The 15,809-nt window shown below is 50.7% G+C and overlaps 6 protein-coding genes and 3 non-coding genes across 9 annotated transcripts; 4 read left to right on the top strand and 5 right to left on the bottom strand.

Annotated features, from left to right (window-relative positions):
* Nucleotides 1-231: 231 nt before the first annotated feature.
* P168DRAFT_309499 (phosphotransferase family protein) lies at nt 232-1,926 on the top strand (the record flags this gene model as incomplete). Its single annotated transcript, XM_024839305.1, has 3 exons — nt 232-546; nt 595-1,421; nt 1,454-1,926. The coding sequence occupies 3 exons, from the start codon at nt 232-234 to the stop codon at nt 1,590-1,592; spliced, it is 1,281 nt and encodes a 426-aa protein (XP_024695170.1). The 3' UTR covers nt 1,593-1,926.
* Nucleotides 1,834-2,944, bottom strand: P168DRAFT_339824 (uncharacterized protein; the record flags this gene model as incomplete). The annotated part of the gene is made up of 2 exons (XM_024841779.1): nt 1,834-2,227; nt 2,280-2,944. The coding sequence occupies 2 exons, from the start codon at nt 2,942-2,944 to the stop codon at nt 1,912-1,914; spliced, it is 981 nt and encodes a 326-aa protein (XP_024695169.1). The 3' UTR covers nt 1,834-1,911.
* Nucleotides 2,945-3,513: 569 nt separating this feature from the next.
* On the top strand, nt 3,514-5,798 carry P168DRAFT_279991 (uncharacterized protein; the record flags this gene model as incomplete). The annotated part of the gene is made up of 4 exons (XM_024835839.1): nt 3,514-5,049; nt 5,119-5,179; nt 5,251-5,421; nt 5,482-5,798. 4 exons carry the CDS (start codon nt 3,514-3,516, stop codon nt 5,796-5,798), a joined length of 2,085 nt encoding a protein of 694 aa, XP_024695168.1.
* A 1,375-nt stretch (nt 5,799-7,173) lies between these two features.
* On the top strand, nt 7,174-7,283 carry P168DRAFT_t65. Its single transcript has one exon. It is a non-coding gene; the product is annotated as a tRNA-Leu (tRNA).
* Nucleotides 7,284-7,369: 86 nt separating this feature from the next.
* On the bottom strand, nt 7,370-7,884 carry P168DRAFT_114366 (uncharacterized protein). Its single transcript, XM_024832580.1, has one exon. The coding sequence runs from the start codon at nt 7,740-7,742 to the stop codon at nt 7,410-7,412; it is 333 nt and encodes a 110-aa protein (XP_024695167.1). The 5' UTR covers nt 7,743-7,884; the 3' UTR covers nt 7,370-7,409.
* On the bottom strand, nt 7,614-7,723 carry P168DRAFT_t53. The gene has a single exon. It is a non-coding gene; the product is annotated as a tRNA-Leu (tRNA).
* Nucleotides 7,885-9,900: 2,016 nt separating the features above from the next.
* P168DRAFT_t52 lies at nt 9,901-10,010 on the bottom strand. The gene has a single exon. It is a non-coding gene; the product is annotated as a tRNA-Leu (tRNA).
* A 779-nt stretch (nt 10,011-10,789) lies between these two features.
* On the bottom strand, nt 10,790-11,829 carry P168DRAFT_288506 (MGR2/ROMO1 family protein). The gene is made up of 5 exons (XM_024836801.1): nt 11,631-11,829; nt 11,500-11,526; nt 11,399-11,428; nt 11,257-11,347; nt 10,790-11,199 (listed from the first exon to the last, which is right to left on the bottom strand). Exons 1-5 carry the CDS (start codon nt 11,683-11,685, stop codon nt 11,076-11,078), a joined length of 327 nt encoding a protein of 108 aa, XP_024695166.1. The 5' UTR covers nt 11,686-11,829; the 3' UTR covers nt 10,790-11,075.
* A 918-nt stretch (nt 11,830-12,747) lies between these two features.
* P168DRAFT_279989 (putative cytoplasm to vacuole targeting Vps64) lies at nt 12,748-15,046 on the top strand (the record flags this gene model as incomplete). The annotated part of the gene is made up of 2 exons (XM_024835838.1): nt 12,748-13,869; nt 13,928-15,046. The coding sequence occupies 2 exons, from the start codon at nt 12,748-12,750 to the stop codon at nt 15,044-15,046; spliced, it is 2,241 nt and encodes a 746-aa protein (XP_024695165.1).
* Nucleotides 15,047-15,809: the final 763 nt, after the last annotated feature.

The raw sequence follows: 15,809 nt of genomic DNA, 5'->3' as shown, positions 1-15,809 counted from the left end.
ATTGTGTTTCCTGCAGGTCCGAAAGTCCCATCTTCACGTCTCTCAGTCTCATTAATTTTATCAACCACGTCAAGTTTTTATCAATTCGATTGGCCCTTTTTACTGATATATCATGCCTCGTAATAGATGAGTATTGAATCACGTGTAGGTTGACTCGACTTAGTTGATTCTCCGGTGGGTGCTGTTTTATGCTCTCTTCTGATATGAGGACCACATCGCAGTACTAGCAGAATGGATTTCGACCATCTCGCAAAAAAGCAATCGAATCTGATATTTCAGGTGTGGCTCCAAAACCTGCTTAAAAATTCACCGGAAGAGCTGGCAGGCAAGGTTGCTGCCCGCCATTGTCCCGGTACACCTGTGAGAGCTGCGCGGCTGACAAACGGCGCTTTCAATATATGCTACCGCGTTACCTACGATGACGGCCACCATGTCCTAGTCCGTTTTACTGCTCTTGGTCGGGTCATTGCCCGTAATGAGAAGGTTGAAGATGAATTTGCCATCATGCAATACGTTGCTCAACACACGGCGGTCCCTATTCCAAAGGTTTTGTGATCTGGAAGATGTGCCGTTGGCCCGTACATTGTCATAGAGTTTCTAGAGGGGAAGCCGCTGAGTGGATACCTCAGAGAACCGACCCCGGAGAAAGTCACACTGCGCTCAGATATCCACAAGTCTGTCTTGAGGAGGGCTTACTTTGGAATGGCTGAGATCCTGCTAGAACTGTCAAAGCCCGAGTTCCCGTTCATTGGAGCCGTGAGACCGGACGAGACAGGGGAGTGGGGTGTACAGAAACCACCACTTACTTTCAGCATGAATCGACTTGACCAGTTCTCTAACATCCCCCACGGTGTCTTTAGCCAACAGCAGTTCGAAAACGCGGCAGATCATTTCGAGGAGCTTGCCCGCCAGCATTTCCACCATTTTGAGCTACAGCGCAACGATGCAGTGACAGACGAGGCTGACTGCCGGAGAAAGTACGTTGCGCGTTGTCTGTTCCGCAAATTGTCGCGTGATATATCCAAGGAGCACTGTAACGGTCCTTTTAGACCCTATTGCGACGACCTCCGTCCTGACGATGTCCTTGTTGATGCATCAAGTCTTGCTGTTACTGGAGTGGTGGGTTGGGAGTTTACGTATGCTGCTCCTGTTGAATTCACATATGCTGCTCCTTGGTGGCTCTTGCTGGAGAAGCCCGAAGACTGGGAAGCCGATCTCGACCAGTTCCTGGTCCGTTTCATGCCGAGGTTCTACACTTTTCTCGAGGCCCTCCGCGATTGTGAGACCGAGAAGATCAACAATGGTTCCTTGTTACAATCACAGCGACTATCCCCTACTATGGAGCAGTCGTTCGAGACTGGATTGTTTTGGATTTGCCTCCCTTCTCGCCATGGTTCTATGTTTGATGAAATTTATTGGAAGTTCATCGATCCAAATTTTATGGCCCATTCAGTACAATTGAGGATCGATATGGTTTACTTAGTGCGGAAGAGCGGGCCAACATCGACACCATTGTCAAGAACAAGTTGCAGCAGGCAAGTGAGCGCACTTTGGTCTCTCATTATAGCATTGACGAACTGGTTGATCTATGAGGGTCTGTTCCTCTATGGCTCACTACCGGTGCCTGTTTTGAGACAAAATCGAGGACGCATTGTGCCCTACAATCCGGCTGTTTTGTGTCGAATAAAGAATGCACGACCGTTGGAAATATGTGAGTTACGTGTCAATATTCGAGAATCAGTCGTCGTCGTTTAAGAAATATCCCTTCTGCAACTCTACAAGGAGTTGTGTGTATCTTGCTAATATATATGATGTACTCTATCAAGTTCATAGTCCCCGATACAGTACAGTCGAGCCTTTATATCGATCACTTCTCTAGCTGAGGATCACAACTTTCGGTCTATCCAATAACTAAGAATCCTTATTTTGCTCCTTCTTCTCCTCCAAGATGGCAAAAACATATGATATGACCGAAGCATCACGTCCCTCCGGGCTTTTGAGATTGCGCTCACCGATCAACTCCCAGACTGGCGTGTCCTTGTCTTTGGTGAACTCAGGCGCGTTAGTACCAGCCTGGTAATCTTTGAGAGTGCCGTCGTAATATACGACACAATTCCCTGTGAAATCATCCCGGGCGTAGCATAGCCCAATCTGACCTTCAGGAACGCCGAGCTGGCTCGCCAATACGGGGAAGTCCCACGGTCCTTGAGTGTCATACTCTTCCAGCCTATTTCCAAGGGTCAGCGAAAGAATTATGTGACTCAGGATATTCTGCTCACCGGTAGTTTCGACCCGTTTTGTCGAGGAGGCCTTTCAGATGATCCGTCGTAATGCCCTTGTTTGAATCTCCCACCACTGATTGCGCTTGTTGCTTGAGCTGATCCATTGTCTGACCCGTCAACTGGGCCAATGTGACCAGGGCCGAATCGCCGCTCAATTGGTAGGGACTATACTGCGACGGTACGCGATACTTCGTGACCTCGATTGCTACTTCCAGCGGCAGGACATAACCTTTCTTACCAGTCACATGGTCTGTAATGGCGCCCACAGGATCATCAAGAGCGTCTGCGATATCTTTAACGCCCTTTTTCTCCTCGCCGAGGAGGAACACTGAGCCTAGATCCAGCGGATGGAGAGTGATGGTCGGGGTGGCAGAGGGATCATCGTTGGGGAATGTTTGGGCCGCTGGTCCGACCACTGCGACTGTGGTGAGCGGGGAGAATGCGAAGGTGAGATCCTTGGTCAAGCTTTCCACCGAGACCGTTTGGTCTGGGGGTGCCACCGTCACAGTGGTGGTGATCGACTCGAATTCGACGGTGCAGGGGTTGCCACATTCACTGGCCGGGAAGGTCCTGGCACCATCGTGCTGTTTCCTCACCACACGGGAAGCTGCCGCCCAAGAGGACAGCAGCAGGAGAAGTAGAAGATCGGCCCGGGACAACATAATGAACAAGGGAACAAGAGGAGTGGTTGAGAAGTATTACATCGCCGTGGATGGGGAGTGTTGCATGTCTTATGAACGGTTGTGGTCGTCAATCTACCCAGCTCAATTTACCAAGGGAATCCTTCTGACCGGCCTTGAAACCTCTACCGTGGAGGATGTCGGAGACTCGGGGACAAATGCAAATCCTCTCTATATCGTCGTCGATCGGCCCACGGCGCCCGACAATCCTTGTGGGGTCGAAAGCAGACCATGACTCTCCGTCGGAACATGCTCTGCCAATAGCCGTTGAAAAACGCCCGTTGATCCTGAAGGATTGATGTGAAGATCACATCCGGGTCCGGTCCTTTACAACCAATTTTCTAACAAGACACCACGGACGCAATTCCTCCCTCAATCTCCGATCAGGGGATCAAGAGGAAGATGGATGATCCACGCTCGCTGTGTTGGAGTCAAGAGCGTGGACGGACTATATGATAAATACCCGGACGCTGGCGATATAGTCCACCTCCTCGTCTCATCATTCCCCATCCATCTACCAACTTGATTCTCTAACAGAAGTCAGGAGCAAAATGCGGTTTGCTGCGTGGCTTCTTACTTGCGGCCTCCTACTGCAGGGAGTCTATGCACATCCCGAGGTGAGACCTGGAAAGAGACATGTCACGCCTGAAATGACCTCATCGTCCGGAGATCACCCTGCTGCTACCAAGATATCTCATCATCTCCCTGCCAATTCATCTAGACGTCGCCCTGGCAAGGCGTGTCGTCCGCGCCCTAGCCACTCCGTCTCTGGCCATCCCAAGTCTGGCGATTCATCCCAATCTGGCTCTTACAATTCGACCCTGCCTACCTCTGGCGATACATCCCAATCTGGCTCACACAATTCAACCCTGCCCACCTCTGGCGATTCATCCCAATCTGGCTCGAACAACTCAACCCTACCCACATCTGGCGATTCATCCCAATCTGGCTCGAACAATTCAACCCTGCCCACATCTGGCGATACATCCGAATCCGACTCCAACAATTCCGACCAGCATGGGCAACAGTCCCAAGAGAATTCCTCTTCTTCTGATGGTTACCTGATAGCAACCGCCTCAGTCAGCATGTCTGACCCAACCGGTTCCCCTGCCAGCGCCGCAGCAGCTGTTGTGACGAACCCGTCAAATCCCCAGCAGACGGCGACCTTCGTTAAGGAGGAGGCATCGGATGATCTGCTGGCCGCACTACCACTCATTCCAGCTGCGGGTCTGCCGCTCATTGTTAGCGTAGGTGGTTCTGCCGTACCTGCCGTGGTTGATTCCGCGGGCATGATAGTGTGGCCTCTCGGCTCGGTGCCTTCTTGGATCAAACCGGACATATTTCCGGCAGCCGACAGTATTGGGGAGACGCTGAACCCTGGTAAAACAGTGCCGGTAGGGTCTGGCTCTGGTGGTGGTGCTGGAGCTGGCGGTGGTGCTGGTGCTGGAACTGGCTCTGGTGGTGGTAACGAGTCTGGCTCTGGTGGTGGTGCTGGAGCTGGCTCCGGTGACGGTGCTGGGACTGGCTCCGGTGGCGGCAATGAGTCCGATGGCGGCAATGAGTCTAGCTCCGATGGTGATACCGAGTCTAGCTCGGGCAATAGTACTGGATCGGGCTCGGGTGCAGAGCCCACTGGCAGCTCCAGCAGCACCTCGTCGGACGAGAGCAGCACTACTGAACCCGAAAGCAGCTCTACCGAACCTCCAGGCGAAACCCTTGCCACGAGGACTATCACAATCACAACGGATATCAATACCTTTAGAGCCATACCGAATTTCCCAATCATCACCGGCTCCGGACGCCCTGCCGACGCTCCGGGCGCCTCTAACACCCAAAACAATTCCCAACCGTCTAACACCGACAATGGTTCCCAGCCCGCCAACACTGACAATAACTCTCAACCGTCCAACAACGAAAACAACTCCCAATCGTCCAACAACGAAAACAATTCCCAGCCGTCTAATACTGAAAACAATTCCCAACCCTCCAACACCGAAGATGCTTCTCAGACCAGCGATCTTAAGCCCATGTATACGCCTGATCCCTCTTTGACCACGGTGGATTCCCACGGCAATGGAACCAAAATCGTGAGTCCCCTACTCTTCTACTCCCCGAAACCAATCGCACAATAGTGCAAACGCTGACTTAATGGGCAGCATGTTGATTCCGGATGTATCTCTGTCAATGGCCAGACGATCTGCGGACATTGGGATATAGGTAAGTCACCCTCGGCGGCCCAATGCGCCTCTGACTATGAACGTCTGGCTGACACTGCTTCCAACAAACAGCGACTGTACGTACCGATGCAGAGACCAATAAGGTGAAGATTTATGGCAAATTCGACAGCGAGGACGCCGATTGGTATAACAAAAAAGGCGGCTGTGAGCTCACAGCCAGCTGGCCGTCGGAATATGGCGATGTTCACTACCAAGACGACAACTGCCTCCATGATGCCGAAGGTAGCTAGCCACCCATCTACATTGAGCTTCTAGCGTCCCTGTGTGACTGACACCGTTTAGGCAACATCATAGACAACCAATGCTGCACTGAACCGGCGCAAGATGACGTTCCAAACCCTTACGGGCCCATCTGCAAAAGGGAATACAGTTTTTCCGTCGATCAAGTCACCATCTACAGCAGCGGCTGGATGACGGATGACGGATCGAACCTCTGGAAGCAAATGTCCCGTTGCGGCCTGATCACAAAATGGGAAGTCAATCCGGTTCGCAATCAGGCGGGTCAAAAATGGGTATACTTTCACCTCCCGATTCAGATTGGCGGGTCATGTGTGCAGCAGGCTATTTGGGAAGCCGGGGGGCCATGGGCGAACTGCTAGTGAACTATGATAGCACGGTATCCTTCAGATTGTAAAAGAGTCTCATTTGAGAAATACAACCAGTTCCAAAATGATATCTTCCGACATCTTAGATGTAAAACAGCTGCCCTGCCCCATCTACATGCTCATTCTCACGGAACAGGAGCTCGCAAATTGCCCCCTTCGCCTCATGCGTAAAGTCCGGAGACCTTGTTCTCCCAGCCAGCCCGCCCACTATCTTACCCAGCAGACTGGCTCTGCACGCCTTGGAGCAGCCAGTTTGTCGTACGAATAATCCATCAGCATCCTTCTCGCGTTTTCGAAAACTAGGGCTGCTGCTTCTTGGCATCTGCGCACCGTCCCACAGCGAGTGGCTGGAGATCCGCGAGGGAGCCAAAAACAGGAACAGGAACAGAAACAGGAATAGGAACAGGAACAGGAACGGGAACGGGGATGTTTTCTCCTGTAAAATCCCGGCGTTCCGTATATTTTTTCCCTTTTCTCTTTTACATCATTCCTACTATCCCTATTGGTTAGTCATGTGTTTGGCCCGCTATAACAGCGGATATCATCCTTCAGGATTCCCAGCTCGAGAACGATTCCCTATATTATACATACAGTATAGCTCAAGATTTCAGATTGCACTAACCGCGCAGTGTAACCAACCATAGATTAGGCCGGTGGCTTATGCATTCCAACAGCAACGGCCCGACCAGAGTGGAGCCTGAAGGAAGATACAGTTAGTTGTTGGGTATATATAAAACGGCCCCCACCAAACTACCAGTCGAGCGAGCTAGCATGCGCCCCCGACGGTACCGTACGGTCTGGACATATAATTTGCCAAGTCAATCGTACGGCTGTAGAAGCTCACGGGAGGTTCGTGGGCCCGGAAGGATTCCGTGTGGATCGTAGCTTGAGAGGAAGAGGAAAGGTAGATTCCGCGTCTCATGCTCTTCACAAGCCTTTTCTTATATGTTGGAAAGGACTCTCTTCCTGTTCCTCTTCCTCTTCATCCTCTTGACCAGGAATAGTTCATGGCACAGTCTAGGTACCAGGGGCCCCATCGAGAGGTACGGGATTGGGGCGACAGAGTGGGATACCAGGCGGTGCTATTAGCCAGCACGGGGGTTGATAGACTCCGATGAGCACCGTGAATACCCCTGCAAGGGGGCCATAAAATCGCGTCAAGAGCTGTAAGGAGCTGTATGGTCCGTCGATTGCGTAAACCACTCTCATTCTCTGGATGTGTGCCCCATATCGAGCTTGAACGAGCCGGTGTGGAGGCATCAATCCTGCATGCAAGGACAGCATCCGGTGTTTGGGGGGGGGTGAAAAGTGCCCGACAACGCCTTGGCGAGGCCACCAACCACTAGACCGGTAGCTTGATTATGTCAGAGGCAAGATGGCCGAGCGGTCCAAGGCGACAGGTTAAGGTGTACCTTAACAGCAACTTTACAAGTTCCTGTTCTTCATTTGAAGGCGTGGGTTCGAATCCCACTCTTGTCAGTTCTTTTTGCTTTTTGTGTACTACCCACCCATTATCATATGGGTGAAGGTTTCGAGAAACAAACAAAAGGGGTTCTGCTACATATGTTTTTTTGGAAGACACTGGGCGTTATATTATTTTTATGACTAGTTGGAAATTACACGTGCGGAGCTGATGAAATATGGGCATTCGGGATATGCATGTACGTGGTACATGCATGATAGGTTTCGAAACAACCAGCCAATTGTGCTGGTCACAGAGGAGCAAAAAAGAGATGTGGGAATACAGCGGATGTAAAAACAAAACTTAGCGGGCCTCATCGAGAGGTGCTGAAATTGAGCAAAAAGAATTGACAAGAGTGGGATTCGAACCCACGCCTTCAAATGAAGAACAGGAACTTGTAAAGTTGCTGTTAAGGTACACCTTAACCTGTCGCCTTGGACCGCTCGGCCATCTTGCCATTGGATATTTATTGGCATTTGTTAATAGCTTGGTGAGGGCATCATTCCTGTCAGCAGGAACGCTATCTAGGTTGAGCTTGCAAATACGAAGATGGGAGACAAGAAGTCGATGTTGGCTGTATGAAATCGTTTGCTAGTTGGGTTTTACCATGCGACCGAATCATGGCTGGAAGATAAATCTGGCAGATAGTGGCTGGTGAGCACAAAGAAGCTTGGTCGGCCATGAGCCCTAACCCTTATTGAGCAACAAAGGACCCATGTCAAGCTTGTATCTATGTTTCTCGTGGGGTTATGACTAGAGGATTACTTGATTTTAATTCGCAAGGGATGACAGTGGTACTATAGCCAATACTTACCAGAGGGACACGAGATGTCCGTAATCTCAAGAAGCAAGGGCCGGGTCTATACACGACATAACCGAGATCACATTATTAATGGCATAGATACGTAGAAAGTATCCAAGTTTTAATCTAAGCATCAATCTACCACCCACATCAGAAAGATGTACTGGGGCTCTATCTTCACTTTGGGGATGGCCCAAAGGCATGGTGAAGGGGTGTCCCCTTGACGGTGAAGGAGTGTCCCCTTGACGGTCAGATGGCAATTTGGCTCACATATGACGATGGAAGATTATCAAGGCAAGATTATTTTTGGTATCCAGCTATGAATCTCTTCGGATATCATTCCAATCGCTGTAGAGTACCTTGCTGGCTCTCCTAGGGCCTTCTTCACTCCAGTAAATGGTGGTAAGACAGCCAAGGAGAAGGATAGGATAAATGGTTAAGGACGCCAAACCCCCTCATCCTAATCTTTCCACGGGTAGTGATATCCTGCGCTGGAATGTACTGTAAGGTAGGGTCCAATAGAAGTACAATGACTTGACTCCTTTACCTATCTCCCTGGAGTAGACAAATGCATCAAGCTACAAGTATCCGCTCTCATAGGATGTAAATACCCCACGAGATAAGTATCCCTTCTACATGGAATACTTTTTCTTTGAACAGTACATGATATGACAGGACCGGATAAATTGAGGGGCCAAGGTGAGCAGTAGTAACTATAAGCTATAAGGGCATGACACGTCTTATCTTCGCTGTCTGGGGCTTGCATGATCACCTGCAGCCACCACTTATCTACATACCCTGTTAACGTGGATATCAGCAGGTCTTGAGAGAAGCGCATTGAAAGAACTTGGTGATATCGGTGGATATCTTCAAAGGCGGACCGTAGTTAGAGGAGAGGACTTAAGGTAAGCCAAAATACAATAAGATTCGGTCACCGCTCTACAGTCGAGGACAGGGTAATGGCTACGCTCATTGCTAAGTTTCCTTGAGATCTAGCCTTTCTGTTAATAGTTTATCTGTTCGATATCGACAATAAACTTGTTGCTATTCTGTCACAAGTCTGGTGTGGCCTACCAAACTATCGTAGGATTTATGACCATCTCATTGTTGTATACTACATCAGATAGTATTCAGGCATGGTATTACACTATCTTTCAACCGGTGTAATACTAGACCAAACCTTAGATAACTATTATACAACCCTCTACAACCCTATACAACCCTATACAACCCTATACAACCCTATACAACTATATACAACTGTTGACAACCAACCCATAACCATCCTATGACTATCCTATAGCTATCCCACAACCAGCATTATCTGGTGAGACAATAGTCAGTGAGACTCTGCAACCTCACAACTATACAAATACAAGTACACAAAATTTTGAATTCCCCTTCGAAAGGATCTGTAGTTTATAGAGTATCAGTTTCGGCCAGTTATAATGGCAATGGCTCATTTTCAAAGTCTCGCTGGCTTGTCTTCACAACTAATGATTCAGAAATCGAGAGGACACCAAATTACAGTGCCAACACACTGCCTGGTGGTTGTACTCGGACACTACCGTCCGGATAATAGGAAGGGGTTTCAAACCCGACTCTCTTTTCACTTGCTTCTTTTACCTCGATCAGTCTCGCATTGTTTATAGGTTAGGGCTTTGGGCTGAAGGCTTACTGCACAGGCTATTTCTGCCTTAAAATCATTCCAACTCGGGCTCGCGAAATTGCAAAAGCGTACGATAATACTGTTTATTCAATCCCCACTTTGCCCCCACACCTAGCAGAGCAAAAAGGGGATACATCAAAAAGATGAAAAAAGCAAAAAGAATTGACAAGAGTGGGATTCGAACCCACGCCTTCAAATGAAGAACAGGAACTTGTAAAGTTGTTGTTAAGGTACACCTTAACCTGTCGCCTTGGACCGCTCGGCCATCTTGCCGATTTGTTGAAGGGCGAATCCTCTATCAAAACTATGATGGGGTAGTATTGAGTTGTGTGAGGGTATTCAATATCGTGCCTGGGAATCATCACCGCGGTTGTGTAGAGCGTTGGTGTCTATAGTGGGAAAATTTCCTTCGAATATATGAGAAAGAAAATGCATAGCTTGTTAACTAGAGTCTGTCTATCTCGAGATGATAATCCCTATTTGGCGTATTGTTCTGAGCTGACTACACAAATCAATGAGGTTCCAGGCGGATCTCCGAACAATATATATCTATACCTATCCGACAGTTTACGAAATCGACATGTCGAAATACGTTACATAAGTCTGTGCATAATGCATATACTAAGTATCGGCAAAATGTCCATAGTATTCTTCTTCTTCTTTTTTTTTTTTTTTTACTTTTCTTTATTCTGTTCTTGTTATTGTTGTTTTCCGCCATAGTAAGAGGGACATCCCAGGTCAACCGGGAGCGACCGATTATCTATTATTGTCGATCAGACGACTATTGTTTGATACAGTGGAAACTATAAGCTTATTATGTAACGGTCTCTGATTACGCGTGAGTACTACGAGTACTGATAGCTGAATAGGTTAAGCTGAACATGGGTTGAGCATGCCTTCCATCCACGTGATGAATCAACACCAAGAAAGGACAGGTCCCATGAGACGACACAAGAAACGATTCACCTCGCCCCTAGAATGGCGCAGTCCATGAACCGGAGGACCACAACATCCGCAGATACAACCCCCCAGGGACGTCTATGAATGAATATGCTTCATGTCCATTCTTCATTAAATGATTAACCGTGCTGCAACGCCAAGAGGAATTGCCTCGCAGGATTGAAGTTGCCCTCAATCCGCCCAATGCTCAAAGAGTATATACATCATAACACAATCCTCTGCAACACCGCTCGTCAAAATTCCTTCCAGTGACCGACGTGGACCCTTCCCATCTTCCAAGGAAGGGCCTCGAAGAGACCCCGGATATATCGTACAAACTAGGGCTAGCCCACACGCAAGGTATCTCCCACTGACGTGTTAAGCATGGAGATGGCTCGTTTATTCGCGAGCGGATCGCAGGGGGTGCTGACGGGGGAGCATCATCGGGGGACCGCGGGCACGAAGCCAGGCATCGTTGTAGGGTCCTTCGGTGCGGATGACGCTACCGATGGACATGAACAGACTACCGAGGAGATATAGGTCAGCACAGGGTGAGCAAGTCCCAGAGGGAGATACGTACCCAAAGGTTGCGCCGGATCCAAGCATGTATTTACCCAGAGTACGCATGACGCCATTGGGGCCAGCACCGTACTGGAAGATCGTCACGGTTCCTGTGATGTATGAGCGACATTGTCCAGCAGAACCCCAGAAAACACACTGACCGATGATGAAACCCATGATACCACCAACCGCTAAACGTTGAAATCGATCGGTTAGCCAGCCCGAGAACCAGCCGGACAGGGAAGGTTTGTCGCAAGCTTACTGGAGCCCATCATAGCACCCATTTTCACTAGAGACGATGTCAGCCCACCACGTACCCACCTCACAGCAGCCCATTCACCCCAACACTAAAAATAGTCCACCGGAGATGGGCTTGCGACTGAGGAGACTTACTCTTGTCGAAAGTGGACGGGCCATGGCCCTGGGGAGGTCCTGCGACGACGGGCATGATGAAAGGAGGGAGGTTGTTTCAACCGAGTTCAGAGAAGAAAAGCTTTGTAAGAAAGTCAAACGAGCACCCGATCCTTTGATACGGTGCAGGAACAATGCAGGGGTGAAGTGACCGGCGATGAAACCGAGGTGGAAGACCGACTGCAAAGCTCACCATGATTGACCGACCCATTCAATTCCACCGATCGGACCCATCCCGCAGCACGTGACCCCACTAGACCGCATCGGGACAGCCGTTGTGTCCCCTCCGGCACACGTGCAGGTCACGTGCAGCGACCGGAAGGAGGAGAGTTTTGGGGGTTCGAATGGATCATCCGTTGTGGCCACCCATGCGATCCCTTCCATTTCCCTGTCCCTCCCAGTATTCCGCTGGTCTTGCTGGGTTACAGGATCCCTTTACGCCTTCTCTGTGTCTCGCCTTGATTTATCATCGCCCTGTTTGACTCTATTTCTACTAGCCGCCCCCCCTTCCTTGACCCTCCTGTTTGGGTCCGGTCGCTCCTTGGGTCAAAGCCAAGACCTTATACCACCTACCACCTCACGACATTTGTCTTATCGTCCCTCGGATTCCCCTTGATCTAACCTCTCGCTCATCTCATAACATCCGTGTTTGTGTTCAAGGTAAGCTTGATGATTCCACCGTGCCCTTGATTGCGGGAATGAGTCCTGTGCCGCCCTATCTCGGCTAGAAAAGCAACCCTTGGCTCTCTGGGCGGCCCTGAACCGGGCTAACGTGACTCCCTAAACAGTGCGTGAGGATCCAAGACCCATATATTTTGGCCCGCGGAACGTTCGCTTCTCACCCTATCTGATCGAATATCGTCGCATAACACGAGGAAGAGGGAAGGAAAATAAAGAAATCCAAGGGAACAATATTAGAAAGGAAAAAAAGGAAAACGAAGAATAAACTGAAGGGGATCTTCAAGACGACCACCCTTTTCCTCCGCCCCTTCCCTCTCGTCGCCTCGACACAACATCATCGGGTTGGCCAGTACCAATGAAATAAGACCGACCCGGCCCGCCATCGAACGCTCCTTCCCAACCGGTTGTATCCTTCTCCATGACTGCAGTGGCTTCTCCGCCTAGTGTGCAATCGGGGTCTCGTTTGGGATGGTACGATCCTGGTAACGGAGGACAAGGGCCCCTGTCTTCGATGAACGCGGAAGAAGTCTCGCGCATGTTCATGCCAAGGAAGACCGTTCAGAGATCGAATTCGTCGTCCTCTCTAGCATCCACAACCTCATCTACGTCGACTGTCGCTGCGCATCCGCAGACGGCCGATGCCGCGCAGAATTCGAACTCCGAATCTAGCACGTGGTCTTCGAAAAAAAAACCCTCCAGGGGTATCTGGCCAAACTCCAAGTCCGACCCGGTAGCCGGGGTGAGCAACGCCCGCCCCCAAGTAATGCCTGCGTTTTCGGGGCCCGCAGCCGCCTCGACCATGTCGGCCCTTCAGCAGCCGTCTTCCATCGTTCCCTCCCAACACATGCTTCAGTCTCCCCAGCAGAATGGCGTCCGCGCTGGTAGCGCGCCATCCGGGGACCCTCCCGCCGTCTTGACCCTCATCCCTCTCAACGGAACCTTCGAAAAGAAACAGATCAACGTACCGTTCTACCCGGAAGTCCTGCGGATCGGTCGGCAAACAAACGCGAAAACGGTGCCCACCCCCATGAACGGGTACTTCGACTCCAAGGTGCTTTCCCGACAGCATGCGGAAATCTGGGCCGATAAGACCGGGAAGATCTGGATCCGGGATATCAAATCGTCCAATGGGACCTTTGTGAGCGGGAAGAGACTGTCTCCCGAGAATCGCGAGTCGGAGCCCCATGAGCTCCGCGAAGGTGACATCCTGGAGCTGGGGATCGACATTGTTAGCGAGGACGGAAAAACGGTCGTGCACCACAAAGTCTGTGCCAAGGTGGAGCACGCGGGGATCTACAGCTCGTTGCCCAACATTCTGGACCTCACTCTGGGCGACCTGGATCCCTCCTCTGGCAATGGCCTGCTTCCTTCGCCCCTGAGCCAGCCGCTGGCACACCTCCGCGGGCGCGCCGGCAGCACGATGAGCAACCGGAGTACCCAGAGCAATGCCAGCAGTCAGTTCAATGCGATGCAACAGCAAAGGCAGATGAATTACTGGAATTCGCCGATCTCGATCGAGCAGGTCGTCAAACGGCTCACGGTATGGCGCCTTGATACTGAGGGACACTGCGCAACAAGCGTGCTAATCTTATACACAGAACGAAATGAAACAAGCCAAACAGCAATCCCAAGATCTTCGACAGACGGACGACTTCCTGACGACGATCATGAAGAACGGCCCCCCCGAAAAGGAGAAGGTCAAGCACTCGCCGGCGGAGAGTAGCGCCTCACGTCAGATGAACGGGAGGCCGAAGATGCCTCGTGTGGATTCGTTCTCTCGGTTCTCCGAACCCCCGGCACCACCGCCCCAGCAACCGTTGCCCGAAAAGCCGGATGCTTTGCCCCGGAATGGCGTGGACGCCATGTCTCCTCTCAAACGCTCGGACACCACCGACACGGAGAAGCAGAAGTTCGGGCCTGCTAGCCCAGCCATTTCACGGGAATCCAGCCAGATCTTGTCGCTGATCGAGGCTCTGTCATCCGCAAAAAGGGAGCTTGACAGCCAAGGCGCCCGCGTGAAGGAGCTTGAGAACCTGTTGCTGCAAGAGCGGCAGGCTCGGGAAGCTGCCGAGGAGAGGGCCGGACGTCTCGAAATCCGGCCCGATCACGATGTCCAGGCGAATGTGACCGGCCCACCACTGGATTCGCATGCCGGTGAACTCCAGAAGGCCCCATCCGAGAATCGCGACCTCGACAGTGCATTGGTTGTCGAACAGTTGACGGAATCCACTGGCGAATCCACCGATGTGGACGAGCCGACAGATCGCCATACAGACCAACTGAAACAACGACTGGACTTCGTGATGGCGGAGATGGAGGAGATGAGACAACAGGTTGCCGTTTTCAAAGATCGCGCCCAGAAGGCAGAAGACGAGACCACGGAAACGCGCAAGTCTCTGACCGAGATGATCGAGACTCTGCGGCGTGAACGCGCGGATGGCGAAACGGTCGGCCAGCCGATCTCCGCCGCCCCAGATGGCATCCCTCCTTCTGGCTCCGCTCTCCCCGGCGAAGGGGAGGATAAGGGTGCTGAGGCAAAGAGTTCCGAAAAGCAGGACTCCCTGTTGTCGCCCCAATCCAGCACGGCCTTCGCCACGCAGAAACCTCGGCACGCGGCCCTGGAGCAATCGAGTCCATACGCATCAATGCTCGGAGTCGTGCTACTAGGGGTAGGGCTGATGGCCTATCTGAACGGGTGGCAGAAGATGGAACGGTGATTCTGTCGACGTTGCTGCACCTACTACATACTCCCGCCGCCTGATTAATTATCCTTCGGACGAGATGCCTCGGGGGAAGTCTCCTACCCGATCGTCCTCAGGCAACCTTCTTTCCTATCTTTCACTCATCTTACCGTTCTCATGTACTGACTAAATGCTTATACGCTGGTTCACTGGATTGTTCTTCCTTACTTTCTCTCTTTCTTCAGTCCCCCAAATCTCCTTGTTATATCTCTGTCGCAGTTATGAGGCTGCGTAACTCACATGACTATCTCATTTTTTCTTTCCTCCTGTTTTGTCACATCAGATATCATTCCCCGATGCCATGTTGTTCCAGTTACGATTCTCTGGCAGCAGTGTTGTGCGTTTTTGTCTTTTTCTCTCATCTACATCTTCTTCTCACATTCTCATTATGTTAATATCTCAATTCTCATGGGATGAGACAGTTCATGTAGGGCTCACCCGCTTTTGTGTATTAGTCAATCAGAGGAGCATTACTTCCCTTGGCAGTTGCAAGCAAGCGAAGAATGACCATTTATTGCATTTCTCAGTTGATTCTTATTGATCGATCGTATCCAGCTCTTTCACCGCGGGGGAATGGGTGTATACTTTGGTTTGGTGGTATGGGGTGTATGGGGTGTATATGGGGGATTCATATTCATTTGGAGTGATCAGAGGATGGCGACAGGTGGAAAAGCACTTGATACCTATTCCATATCATACCTAATTCTTCTATTGGCCACTGCATAGATATGTGTATATG

Source organism: Aspergillus campestris (genome assembly GCF_002847485.1).
Source record: "Aspergillus campestris IBT 28561 chromosome Unknown P168scaffold_3, whole genome shotgun sequence".
Classification (NCBI taxonomy): domain Eukaryota; kingdom Fungi; phylum Ascomycota; class Eurotiomycetes; order Eurotiales; family Aspergillaceae; genus Aspergillus; species Aspergillus campestris.
Note: the sequence above shows the minus strand (reverse complement) of the source record. Positions and strands in the feature narration are given on the sequence as shown.

What these genes read in the sequence shown, in the direction of transcription:
- P168DRAFT_114366 (XM_024832580.1), bottom strand. Translation starts at nt 7,742, where the DNA reads ATGCCAATAAATATCCAATGGCAAGATGGCCGAGCGGTCCAAGGCGAC.
- P168DRAFT_288506 (XM_024836801.1), bottom strand. Translation starts at nt 11,685, where the DNA reads ATGCCCGTCGTCGCAGGACCTCCCCAGGGCCATGGCCCGTCCACTTTC. An exon ending in CCCGTCCACTTTCGACAAGA is followed by an intron (nt 11,527 to 11,630) that starts GTAAGTCTCCTC and finishes CATCGTCTCTAG; the next exon opens with TGAAAATGGGTGCTATGATG. An exon ending in GGGTGCTATGATGGGCTCCA is followed by an intron (nt 11,429 to 11,499) that starts GTAAGCTTGCGA and finishes TTCAACGTTTAG; the next exon opens with CGGTTGGTGGTATCATGGGT.